Here is a 13,083-nt window from a genome sequence, read left to right on the forward strand (position 1 = left end):
GGAGAATTGAGGCATAATTTAAGGAAATGTGGGGAGACTGTTACTCCAGATACACTGAGATTGTAGCCATGTCCTTTTCCATGCTGTGGCATGACTTTTAATTGATGAAGACTAATAGTCATTTTGAGAAGCATAGGTCTTATTGCCCTAATGGAAAGACAGCAATGGACTGTCAGGGATTTTATTATTGCCAGAATCTTTATTCTGGAAAACTTTTAACTGATAGTGACTCTTGGCTAGTTTTAAGCAAATCCCTATTGCTGAGATATACAGAGCAGTGACCTGACATTCAAATGCATGTTTACCTCCTCTGATGCATTCCTGCTCAGATGCTAGATAGTTTAATTGAAAAATCTTTGGGTCAGCATGTACTTGGCCTCACAGACAGGTGATCTCCCACAAGAAGATTTTGTCTCCAAAAATAGCTTTAACTGGACTTCTTAAAAGATACATCAGTATTTTCCTACCCACCAGACACTGATTTCAAAAGTAAAGATTTACCAGCTGCACTGGTAGTCATTTAAGTTGTGGATGATGAGGAAGGTGAGTATGTGATGCACTTTGTGTGATTCCAAAAATAATTCCAGCTGGACTGCAGAGATGCTATTTGGTTTCATTGTGTGGCTTAAGGACAGAAGTGCTTCAGAGTAGACACCGACTGTGATTAAATCTCAGCTCAAATCAAGGAAATGACCCTGTCTATTGCCAAGCTGGAGTTGAGATCTATCTTGTCTCCTGTCCCCATAAGAAAGTAATCCTTCGGAGTTTTTTGATACCTCCTATAGATCACTGAAACATGCTTATGGGTGGATAATATTATAGAGCTTTTCTGGTTGCACAAGTGGGCTGTGGCTGCTACCTGCTTTATCTTTCACCTTGAATGCAGTTTCTGTGGTCCACGTGGCAGTACTGCGGCTACCTTCTAATATATGGGGTAGCCGCCTTGCTATTTGAAGGCGTTTTGGGGAGCAAATTGTGCATATTACAGAGAGGAACCTTTCGAGGAGCCAGTTTCCAATAATGCACTGTCCAAAAAGTGAAGTGCTTCTCAGGGTTCTGGTCTGGTTTAGCTTATGACTACCTGAGTGCTCATCCAGTAATAATCTGACTTCAAATAAATCAGTAACATTGGCATTGTTGCAGAACAGCAAAGTATTAAAGATCTTTGTGTTTAAAATTTTTTTTCCTATTCTCCTTGATCTCTTTGCAGCACAAAACGTTTAATTGTTGATGTAATCCGCTTCCAGCCAGGGGAGACGCTGACTGAAATTTTGGAAACTTCAGCTACCTCAGAGCAAGTATGATGCTCTTTGTGCTGGTTTTAGACTTGGAAATTATCGTCTATCTAGATATATGTGGGCCTCTCCGTTTAGGTATTGCAGTGAAGCTGTCTCCACTGGTGATGGAGCAGGGTGTTACGATAATCAGGAGGGTGTACAGTGGAAGTAAATTGTACGTGTGAATCTTTCTCCTGCAGCAGTTGCTAGAAATTGTTTATGTAGAAGACCACTTTAGATGATAGGTAGGCTTCTCCTGGTTCCCACATGTAGAATGTGTTCATCAAAATGTGTTCATTTGAGTCAGTATGGGAAGCGCCAAGCAAAACTCTTTATCCTGTGTTATGCCAGAGATCAGATGATCTGTTTCTGCTTCTTTTTATCTCCTTGCAATTGATCTGCTTATGAACTTGCAGGTTTTTGTTTTCTTCTTCTAGGAAGCAGAGCATCATAGAGCTATGCAGAAACGGGCCATTCGTGATGCTAAAACTCCTGATAAGATGAAAAAGTCTGTCTCTGTAAAGGAAGATGGCAACTTGAATCTCCAAGAAAAAAAAGAAAAAATCAAAGCAGGCCTGAAGAAGTTGACAGAACTGGGGCCAGTGAATGCCAAAAATAAATACCAGGAACTAATCAATGACATTGCGAAGGTATACCATACCATTTGATGGCTTCCTAGTAATCATAGTGGAGTTTTCCCAGTTTGCAGCTTCGTGAGACTGGCATGAGTTTTCAGAAGGAAAAGTAGCTAATTTATAGAGAAAAATCATACATTTTGTTGCAGCATTTCCACCACCTGGCATGTGGGGAGTCCTTTATATTACGCTTCTATTCAGTCAAATGACTGCGTTGCCAGGTTCTCAGGTACTTTAAGAAAAAACTTAATAGCTTGGAAGGGAGGTCCTGAGGTGTGATGTGTTTTTCTGCTCCATTTCATAAATTCAAGTAGTGCCTCTACAAGCTTATTCACACAAAGAAGTTCTGCTCATAACTCTAGGACATCCTAATTGTTATTTTAATTTGATTTAAATGTGCCCGTTAAAGAATCCCTAAATGATAAAAAACTATGGCTATGAAAAACTTAGAAAAGGAATCCAGTACTGTTGTATATTGCTACAGTGACAATATATTTTATATCACACTGTTTGCTGAAAAACTATTTGGGAAATGTTACGTAAGTAAACCAACTAAATAATCACCTTTAGGGATCTGATAAGAATTAATTGTACTGTAGATAATATGTGTCACAAATTAAAGTAGCAGTCAATGAATGTAGTGTTTTCTTGTTGAGCTTTTAAGGCAAGTGATGCTTACAGGCTGACTAACAAAGAAAAATGATGAAGTCTGTGTGCTGCTATGGCTGTAGTGCTCGATTTGTAAGATACTTTCCAGTGCTAGCAAAATTGCTGCTTTTATATCATGGGCTTTCAGTGCCCACTCTAGTCATCACAGCTAGAACAGAACTGAAGTTTGAGAAAGCCACAGAAGGTGCAACTTGTAGAGTTGGTTAGTTCCACAAATAGTCATCACAGAGAAAAGGCTGTGACACTTAAAATGGGGCAAGTGCAAATGAGTGCTCAAGTCTTGCAGGAAGCAAGACTAAGCAAAATGAAATGGTGTATTTCAAATACTCAGTGGCTCTGGCACGGAGCACCTGGAGAGCTCAAATGACTGTTAAGTCTCTGCCTGTCTTTCTCTGTGCTGTAGGATATCAGAAATCAGCGTAGATACCGTCAGAGAAGAAAAGCAGAGCTAGTGAAGCTGCAGCAGACATACAGTGCCTTGAACTCCAAAGCTACTTTTTATGGAGAACAAGTAGATTATTACAAAAGTTACATAAAGACCTGCTTGGATAACTTGGCCAGCAAGGGCAAGTAAGTATCTTGGAACTGTAGAACCATAGCATGGTTTGGTTTTGAGGGGACCTTTAAAGACCATCTGGTTCCCACCACCCTGCCGTGGGCAGGGACACCTTACACTAGACCGGGTTGCTCCAAGCCTCATCCAGCCTGGGCTGGAACTGTTCTAGGATGGGGTAGCCACAGCTTCCCAGGGCAACTTGTCCCGGGGCCTCACCACCCTCACAGGGAAGCTGTTGACTGCAATTCTTTGAATGCAACCATCCAGTTGATCCTTATCCATCAAGTTGTCCATCTATCAAATCCCTGTTTTTTCAGTTTAGATGCAAGGATGTTGGGTGGAACAATTGAATGTTCCACCCAATGTTGGAACACTGTTGTTGAATGCTTTTCCACAAATACAGGTAGATGATTATTGTCAGTCAGAAATGCAGAGGAAGTCAGAAACCTCATCCAGAAATGGTGTATTAACCCCGTTGTAGCAGATCACTAAATTGGCCAGGCACCTGAGTGAAGGTATATTGGCTGTCACCAATTACCTCCTTGTTTTCAATGTACCTTAGCATAGTTTCCAGGAGGACCTTGCCAGTCACAGAGGTGAGACAGATTGCGTCTTCCTTATTTTCCTTCTCCAGTTCGTAGGAGCTTCGCTGGACTGCCACATTTTCTCAATATGATGGATAGTGGCTTAGCCACTTCCTCCACCGGTTCCCTGAGGACCCATCTCATCAGATACATCTCATCAGGGTCCATGGACTTCCACACCTTCAGGTTCCTTAGTTGGTCTTGAACCTGATGACCTGCAGCGGGTGATTCCATGGCCCTAGAGGTGCTTCTTACAAGAAAGCACGTGTTGCTAAGAAGAACCACAATGCTATCTGCTCAAAGCTCCTTGTCCAAGCTCTTTCCCACAGCAATAGTCTCAGCAGTAGTAAGAAAATACAGGGTGAGGTCCTCGCCATGAATGGTGTCAAAAAGACAATCTTGAATGACTTTTTGGTCCCTTTGGGAGAAGAAAGTCCGGTGGTACGAAGCTTGTTGTCCACACAGGCACTTGCTGCTCAGTCAGTCTGTCCTGTCATCCTTCTTAGGAACAGAGAATGAAAATAACATAGTTACCTACAAGGAAACCCTTGATCACAAATTGTCCCTGTTCTTATGCCAAATGAAGCCAGCTGCTATAGCGCTAGACAAATCAGATTTTCTGGGGGGGGAAAAAAAGTTGCTGTCTTCTCCAGTTAGATGTGAGAATGTGAACCCTTTTCATTTGCAGAAGGAAAATACAAGCAAGTTTTTGAGTAGTCTCAGCTTTTTCCATGTCAGTTGTCATTAGCTCCCATTTTGCCTAATGAGAGATGGTATTGCTTTTTATGAAGTACCATATGCTTATGTTTTGGGTGGGATTTTTTTTGTTTTTGTTTTTTGGTTGGTTTTTTGTTTGCTTTGGTTCAATATTATCATTATTATTATTAGCCTGCTTAAATGTTATTGGTAATTAGTAGAAAATGAAACATCTGATCTGGGCTACAAGTGCTTTGTAGGTAAACTGACTAGTAGAAGTACATCATTATCTATCATTAGTTATAGTTCATTAGCTGTACTGATTCTATCCTCTCTTTCAAATAGGAGTGAAAATCTACTGCTCAAAATGTCTTTACTTGTGACCTTCTAATTTGTTTGGTTTGTCTTTTTTCCCCAGAGTCTCCAAGAAACCTCGAGAGATGAAAGGCAGAAACAGTAAAAAGATTTCTCTGAAATACACAGCAGCTCGACTTCATGAGAAGGGAGTGCTTTTAGAGATTGAGGACCTGCAAGGTAACCAGTGAGTATCTACGTAAAACTCTTTAGAGCTAAATAACATTTTTGGAGGAACAGGAAAATAGGTATGCTGAATTCTTGTTTTTTTCTTAGAACTAGTCTAGGTACTGATGGTTGAGGACCAGAAATTTTGAGATCTATTTGAGGCCGTGTCACATTATCTTGCAGTTTTGCTATTGGAATTTTAGTGTTGTTGGTAGTCTTAGTTATTAAAGCCAAAAAAGTTGCTTTGATGACCTAGGCTGGCATCCCTTGGGCCAAGACACCTTGCATAGTGATCACTCTTCAGCTCTCTTTTTCTGGTTGGAGCAAAGCAATTCTTTGATTGAGAAGTGTAATGTGATTTAAACATGACATCCTCTTTCCCCCAGCCCCTTCTCTGTCACCCCCACAGTTATGGAAGGGTACCTCCTTGGGTGAATTGTTATTATGGTTAATAGCTTTCATTGTTGAAAAATCAGCTTTATGCTAGCTTGAGTTTCTCCAGCTGTAATTTGCTAGCCTTGAGAAGCTGGCATGTCTTGTGTGGAATACAGAGGAGCTGGCTGTTACTAGAATTATTTCAGCTCTGAGTCATACTTTGTACTTGGTGAGCTAAATGAGGCATGAATGTGCAGCAGTAAAGTAGACTGCTTAGATTGTATAAGCTAAATTAAATTACCCTGTTTCCTGCTACGCTCGTGTGAAGATGTGATTTACCAGACATAGAATCTGTAGGCTTCCGTTCATTGTTGTATTGAGTCTGGTTGGCTTATATGGGCTCATTTCAAATGGGGATAATAGAATAAAGAGTTAAGAAGAGAATTCTTAGAAATTTATCTTCACGTTTCATCTCATATATTCCCTCCCTGTGATTTTTCATTTCTCCATTTCATAGGTTTAAAAACGTGATTTTTGAAATCAGTCCAACAGAAGAAGTAGGAGATTTTGAGGTTAAAGCAAAATTCATGGGTGTACAGATGGAAACCTTTATGTTACATTATCAGGTAAGAACTGTCCTATTTAATAGTGTCATGTAAGTTCCTCTGTCAGTCTCTTCATCAAAATAGCAGTGACACGTTTTTTGCCTAAACAGTCGGAAAAGTGCTCTCAAAATGACCCATTTGTTGCAGGTGAAACAGATGCAACACGTACACGGGATCCAGACTGCTTTTTGTTTCTTTGCTAATGAAAGCCTGATGTCGGTCTGTGCTCTTAATTATGCGTATGCATAACAAACCACTTGCGTTTTCAACAATTTCCTCCTACAGCAGACAGCTTGGGAGTCTGTGGCAGCAGTCACCTGGGCTTCTGTGTGATGACTGGCTTCAGCCAGTCATTGTGTGTTGGTATTTTTTTCTGCTACTGTATACTTACCTGTTTGTTTCCAGTTCTTAGGTGACCCCCCCTTAGGTGTCAGCCCTTACTTAGGCTACCAGGACAGGCGTGCTGACTGACCTTTTCCCAAATGGTTCCCTGTTCTTTTTCTCATGGCAGTATTTTCACGCCTGGTCTCTCTGTCCCTTTCTTCCCCTATCCATCTTGGTCTTTGTTAGGTTTGTTAGTCGTGGAAGCCTCAGGCCTCGTGAAACAGGTTGCGCGCAGGAGCACCTTGCATTGCGGTTAGTCCATGCCAGCTTGGCTGTTGGGATGGACAGCATTGCCTCACACCTTTCGTTTGCCTTGAGGACTCCCCTAGTATGTTCCGGTCCTCATCTGTCAGAGCTGGTCATGAACTTGTTGGTTCATGGGGCTACCCAAGGTCACTCGCTTCTCAGGCACATGGTATACTATACCACTATGCCTTTGTAGCAGTGTTTTGCAGATAAAGCAGATGTTGTCAGAGGACAGCAACAAGGGATACAACATCACATACGTCCACCCACATGCCTACACCTACCTACCGTGTTACCTGCAGGAGTGGGATTGCAGAAAGAATTTAATTGGCGAGATAAAATCAGTGCCGGTGTATTACTGACAAAGCAAAGTATAACTAGAAATAGTGCCTACGTAAACACCTGAGAGATTGAATCAACATCGTATGCATAGCGACTGAGATGCCATTTCTTTCTGTGCCGTAGATTGAAGTGCTGTAAGCTGCTTCCCTGAGATCTGTGGCAACTAAAGCTTTCAGAAAGGGACACTGTGGAATGTTGTAATATTTCATGGGTACATGATAGAATTAGGCACATAGGAAACCTAAATGTTCTAAATGTTACAGCAACTTTATGGCTACTGTGCAAATGGCAAGGCTGGAGATGGATAGATCTGAAATTTGGCTTACTTAGAATGGCCTTCTATTTCTGCTCTCTATTGTAATTTTTTTTTTAACCCACTGCTTAAAATAATAAAGATCTTAAATGCCTTAGAACGACTGTTTTTTACACAGTAAAAGTGGCTCTTTAATAAGTCTCTCGCTTTTCTATCTTACGCTGTAAGATAACAATTTTTTGTTGATATTCCTTAATATGTACTGTACTACAGGGTCTTTTATATCCCCTGTCAGTTCTTGAGGATTCCTCACTCATTAAGATATTCTCTTTGGCAGGATCTCTTGCAGCTGCAGTATGAAGGTGTTGCTGTCATGAAGTTGTTCGACAGAGCAAAAGTGAACGTCAATCTTCTGATCTTTCTTCTGAATAAGAAATTTTATGGGAAGTAACCAACCTCTGCCAGCAAGTCTGTGAAAGGGGAGATGGATAGAAACCTGCACGTACAACTTCTAATAATGTAGTGATGTATCAGTATATTCCCACCGTGTCCTAATTGTATCGAATGTATCATGAAGGAGGACTAAGAACCTCTTGGGAATTGACAACCTTGATTGAGTCTGCAGGGAGTTGTTTTCTTGTTTATTTATAATCTTCAACTTTGAAGATCCCCTTTAAAGAGGTTATTTTAGAATGTATTTTTACATGGGTTTGGGAATTAAACTAATATTAGAGTATACTTAGGCCATCTGAATGCTTAATTTGCCTAACCGTGTGCTTTGTGAGGCTTGAATTCTTGTTGCCTGTGCAAAGAGAAAGCTGGCAGTATATAGAGGTCTGTTAGCCTCTTCCTGAGAGCCAAAAAGGGTTGCAGGTGGTGTTTGGACTCCAGTTATTCTCAAGCAGCGATGACCAATGGAAAACATGGTCAAGGTCCAGGTTATTAGTTTGTTTGCAAGCTTGCATTGGTAGAGGTGGCAGCGGCCAGTTGCCAAGATTTGAACTACTGTGGTCAGGGTAATCAGTAAGCATCATAAATAGTTACTGAGCTATTTGTGATTATGTACTGCATCCACACATAGCAGCTTTAGTGTCTCATTTTTCTTGATTTGCTTCTGTTTATCACACTGTAGTAATTTACAGGTGCCCCCTTCAATGGAGGGACTTGGAATGTATTTACTAGGGCTTATAGATAAAAAGATTTTTGTGGAAGGGGACGCTAGCTGAAACAATGCCTTGTGACATGTTAACTTTTAATGTTGCTCGCAAAGCATTTGAAATGTAAAATTCACTTTTTTTTTTTCCCAATTTAGAGCAATGTTCTATATATCTGTGTCTGATGCAACAAACGTTCGTTTTCTTCCTTGGACAAGTCTGTAGGTAGAGCCTATCTCAAATAAATTAGCTTTTAAAAAGTTAATTTTTTTCTAGCTACACTCAAGTTCCTGTATCTTTTGTTATTGTATGGGGGTTTTGTCTGGGCTTTTTTACAGTGGTGGTGGTGCAGGCTGTTCTGCTATATCCAATAAAAATGCAGAGACTCTTAAAAAATATAATTGACCTTTAAATTAATTTGCTTCAGCTGTTCCCCCGTTTTTTTCCTTCACTTTTTTTTAAGGGACATATCTCCTGGAAATTTCAAGTTGGCCTGCTTGTTCAGGTTACCATTCAGAGTTTAAACGAACTTTTTGATCTACACCGAGGCAAGTTCTTTCTTTTATATCATTTTTCCTCCTGAAAGACACTCCTAGTATTTGGAATGTCTGTGTCACTGAGTATAACTTTTCTACAGTTCTCTTGGAAGGAAATATGTAAACTTGCTGGTGTTTAGACTGTATTTAAACATACTCTGGTGTTGGTGTATGTGTGGTCCGACCCGATAACAAAAACTGCTTACCGAGCCCAAGAAAGATGGAGCACATCAACCATTTAGCTTTCACCTCATGTTTCATCAGGGAGTTTATGGCCCTGCCAAGAGACAGATGGTAATTAGTGATTTTGTAACTGCTACCATGAGGATTTTTACAGAATTTGAAATGGATATCAATGGAGACGGTGAACAAGATTTATCACTGTTTCTGAAACAGGTCATAATGAAACGTAAAGGTCAATTGTATAGTCTGAGATTTATCAGCCAATGAACCCAAATAAAAACAAGACATGGATCCTGTCAAGAATTACTTAATTTTTTGAGGAAAGTCAGTTTTTAGATGACATACCTAAGCTAGTAATGGGAATATTTATTAGCTAGAATTACTAGTCTTACACACTGTTATTGGTGACAGTAAATTCTGAAAAAAGCTCAGTCAAACGTACTTGAGAAGAAAATGCAGTAGTATAATTAGAAAAAAAACCTAGGAGATCTCCTGAGTAATACAATCTAAATAACTTCTTTCATCAGGAAATTTACATAATGGAAATAATTTTAAATTTAAATTTACCTTTCCTATTTTTTTTTCTTTTCATGGAAAAGTTTAGTGCACTTAATCTGAATGTGTGGAAAAAAATCAACTTTTAATGCTGTTGCAGTTACCTGTTTATTTTGCATAATTATGGTGAGTAATGCCATAGCTAGGATTCATCTCATCACATGAAAATATTAGAGGCATTTTGTTGACTAGTGTTGGGTTTCCTGCCCCTTCTTTGTTTAAAATCAAGAAAAAAAGTTAAATCTGTTACATGTACTTACCTTATAGTTTTAATGTACAGTAGCATTGCCCGTATAGTCTAAATGGCTGGACCATGTTCTAGTGTTCAAGGAAGTTAGTTCAATAGCTGAACCCACTCTGTTTGCAGCTGGCATTTCCCGTGAGAATTCAATCTGTTGTGCTTACTCACATACTCCTTAAAAAGCTCTCTCTTTCACCTCCATGGAAGGTCAGTAGTTTTCTGGGATTATTGGCAACCTGACCTCCTTTTATGACTTGGTGACCTGCCTAGTAGATGAGAGAAAGGCAGTGGATATGTCTACCCAGACTTGAGTAAAGCTTTTGGCGTGCTTTCCCACAGAATTCTCCTGGAGAGGCTGCAGCCCATATCTTGGACAGGTGCAGTCTTGGCTGCATGGCTGGACCCAGAGAGTAGTGGGGAATGATGTTAAATCCAGTTGGTGAAGGGTCAGAAATGGGATTCTCCAGGGCTCAGTTTTTGGGGTCAGTCCTATTTGATATCCTCATCGGTGGTCTGGACAAAGGAATCAAGTGCATGCTCAATAAGGTCACGGGAAGGGCCAGTTTGTGTGGAAGTTTTGATTCATGGGCAGAAGGCTCTGCAAAGGCTGGATCTATGGGCCAAGACCAGCTGTGTGACGTCCAACAAGGCCAAGTGCCGGGTCCTGCACTTGTGTCACAGCAACCCTGTGGAATGCCCCAGGTTTGGGGAAGAGGGGCTGGAAAGCTGCCCAGCAGAAAAGGACCTAGAGGTGCTGGCTGACAGGAGCTGAATATCAGCCCAGGTGTGCGCAGGTGGGCAAGAAGGCCATTGGCACCTGTACCAGCCACGGGGTGGTCACTGGACCAGGGCAGTTGCTGTCCCTTGTGCTGGCACTGCTGGGGCACCTCCAATCCTGAGGGCAGTTTTGGCCCATCACTTCCATAAGGACATTATGGTGCTGGAGTATGTCTAGAGAAGGGTGATAGAGCTGGGGAAGGGTGTGGAACATAAGGCCTGTGAGGAGCAGCTGAGGGAGGGTACTGGAGTGTTTAGTCCTGAGAAAAGAAGGTTCAGGAGAGACTGCCTGAAAGGAGGTTGTGGCAAGGTGGAGGTCCGTCTCTTCTCCCAGTCAGTTAGTAACAGGACAAGTGAAAATGACCTCAAGTTGCACTGCAGGAGATTCAGGTTGCATATTAGGAAGAATTTCTTCACTGAAGGAGTGGTTAAGCACTGGAACAGACTCCCTAGGAAAGTGGTGGAGTCTCCATCTCTGGAAGTGTTCCAAAAATGTGTAGATGTGGCACTTCCTGATATAGTGTAGTGTTATTTGGTGGTATTCAGTTAAAGGTTGGACTTGATGATTTCAGAGGCCTTTTCCAGCCTTAATGATTCTATGATTCTTGGCTTTTTGTGCTTCACTGCTTTCTTAGTGACCGCATGAAATGTGACCAAAGTATGCTGTTGCACCATAGATGTTATCTCCCAGGCAAAACCTATTAATTTTAAAATTAATATTAAAATGAGATTAAATTAAAATTAATAAAATTATTGTATTAATTAATTAAGGGGATTAATAAAATTAAAAGGGGTTTAATCAATGCAGATATATTACATGGCACTTTGAAAGTAAGCGTGACATGACCAAACACATAGGGAATTGCCAAGATAGTTAATGATCCAAGTTAGCCTGTTTCTGTTAGGGAATTAATTTTTTGTTTACTGTTTGCAAGTGTTAGGGTAAAAGGCCGGTACAGGAACAAACCATAGACTGGATGCAAAATTTTCATAAAGGCCATATCCAACCTGCAGAAGTCAGTTTGACTACTCTGGCTTGAGAGTCTGTGTTTTTAAAATAAAATTGTATGGCTCCTAGGATCACTTTCCAAACCTTGCAGTAATGTCTTATATTAGTGAAATATTACAAATTGTGCTACTGATACTTTTTAACAAAAAGAACTATAACAATAACATGGTCTTATGAAGGAAAAGTCTTTGAAACTAAAAGTTGAAATGTATGTGAGTTTATTTTGCATTGTTTACATGACTGTATTTCTGTTTTGAGATCTTCCTGCATTTAGTCTGCTAAACTATATTTAGTTATTAAATACACAAAAAAATTATGTCTGTAATTTTAGATCTATTGTTGCACAGGATTTCTGGCTATAACAGACCAGTCGCATCAAGTAAATGTTGACTTGCTGGGTTGGTGGCTTTGTGAATGTCAGTTACCTTCTGGAGGTCTCAATGGACGACCAGAGAAAGTATCGTGTGGCTTCTTTTCTTTGTTCAAATCTCAACAGAGATTGCTTTTTCTGAAGCTGAACTACTGCAAAATGTCATGACTTCTATAAAACATTTAGTAAGCTTTTCAAAGAAGTCAGGCCTTATCCTGATTCTTTCTTTTGTTACTAACACCTGTCATGCAGTCCTTACCTATGCTTCGTTTGAGTCCTCAGTATAGCAAAGTAGACATACTGAAGGATGTCTTGCTGACCACTTGAACCATTATCCTGTTAAACTGGGTCTTTAATATTTTCTTACTTGGGGAATGATCTTTTCTGTAGGATTTGTATAAAAATTACTGTTCTACTGGATGTAAATCCTGAGTGTCATAGTGTTCCACATCACACTAGAGATTTGTGTAACCTAGAAAAATCTCTGGCAAATAGATAATCAACCAACAGATTCCCCTGCTTCCCCCCTTGCCCCCAAAATACAAATAGTTGATATGAACTTCTTTGTGTTTCCTCTTGAAAGAAGCGCTGTGGTTTTTCAGCCTCTCTCACAGAAGGTGAAGTCTTTAAAAATCACATCCTTGTGGTCTTGTTTCTTGAAGAAGTTTGAAAAAGATATTTTCTCTTCCTGAAAACAGAAGTTCACTGAAAAGAGATGCTGTCAAGAAATTTTTTTACTCCAAAGACACTCTTAAGTGTTGTGTCTCCACAAGAGTATTATGATAGCGCACCTGATAAAGTGCAGAATTACCAGTAAAATTTGCAACATTATGTTTAAAACCCGAGCAAATATTTAATCTGCCTCTCTGCTTGCCAGTTACCTGATGTATGTTATCTGTGGTGGGTGCTAGCTTCTTTTAAGATGATTGGTAGGATACAGTGGATTGACAGAGAGAAACTGCGCTTCTTTATTTTGGCATGCCAGGATGAGGAGACTGGAGGATTTGCTGACAGACCGGGAGATACGGTGAGTGATATTTTTTTCTAAATAAAATACACATGAGAATTTCAACTGGAGATTTCAACTTTTGTGTGAGTGTAACTCAACTCATGG

The 13,083-nt window shown here is 40.3% G+C and overlaps 1 protein-coding gene across 1 annotated transcript in view; it reads left to right on the forward strand.

Moving 5' to 3' along the window:
• IQGAP1 (IQ motif containing GTPase activating protein 1) overlaps positions 1–8,699 on the forward strand; it is a 53,951-nt gene extending 45,252 nt beyond the window's left edge. Inside the window, exons 33-38 of the mRNA XM_053954442.1 lie at positions 1,211–1,298; positions 1,715–1,927; positions 2,985–3,151; positions 4,836–4,958; positions 5,832–5,940; positions 7,482–8,699. Coding sequence (XP_053810417.1) covers positions 1,211–1,298; positions 1,715–1,927; positions 2,985–3,151; positions 4,836–4,958; positions 5,832–5,940; positions 7,482–7,595 — 814 coding nt within the window. The 3' untranslated portion in view covers positions 7,596–8,699. The remainder of the gene's footprint in view (positions 1–1,210; positions 1,299–1,714; positions 1,928–2,984; positions 3,152–4,835; positions 4,959–5,831; positions 5,941–7,481) is intronic.
• The last annotated feature ends 4,384 nt before the right edge of the window (positions 8,700–13,083 follow it).

This window comes from Vidua chalybeata, chromosome 13, assembly GCF_026979565.1.
Source record: "Vidua chalybeata isolate OUT-0048 chromosome 13, bVidCha1 merged haplotype, whole genome shotgun sequence".
In the NCBI taxonomy this organism is placed as follows: Eukaryota; Metazoa; Chordata; class Aves; order Passeriformes; family Viduidae; genus Vidua; species Vidua chalybeata.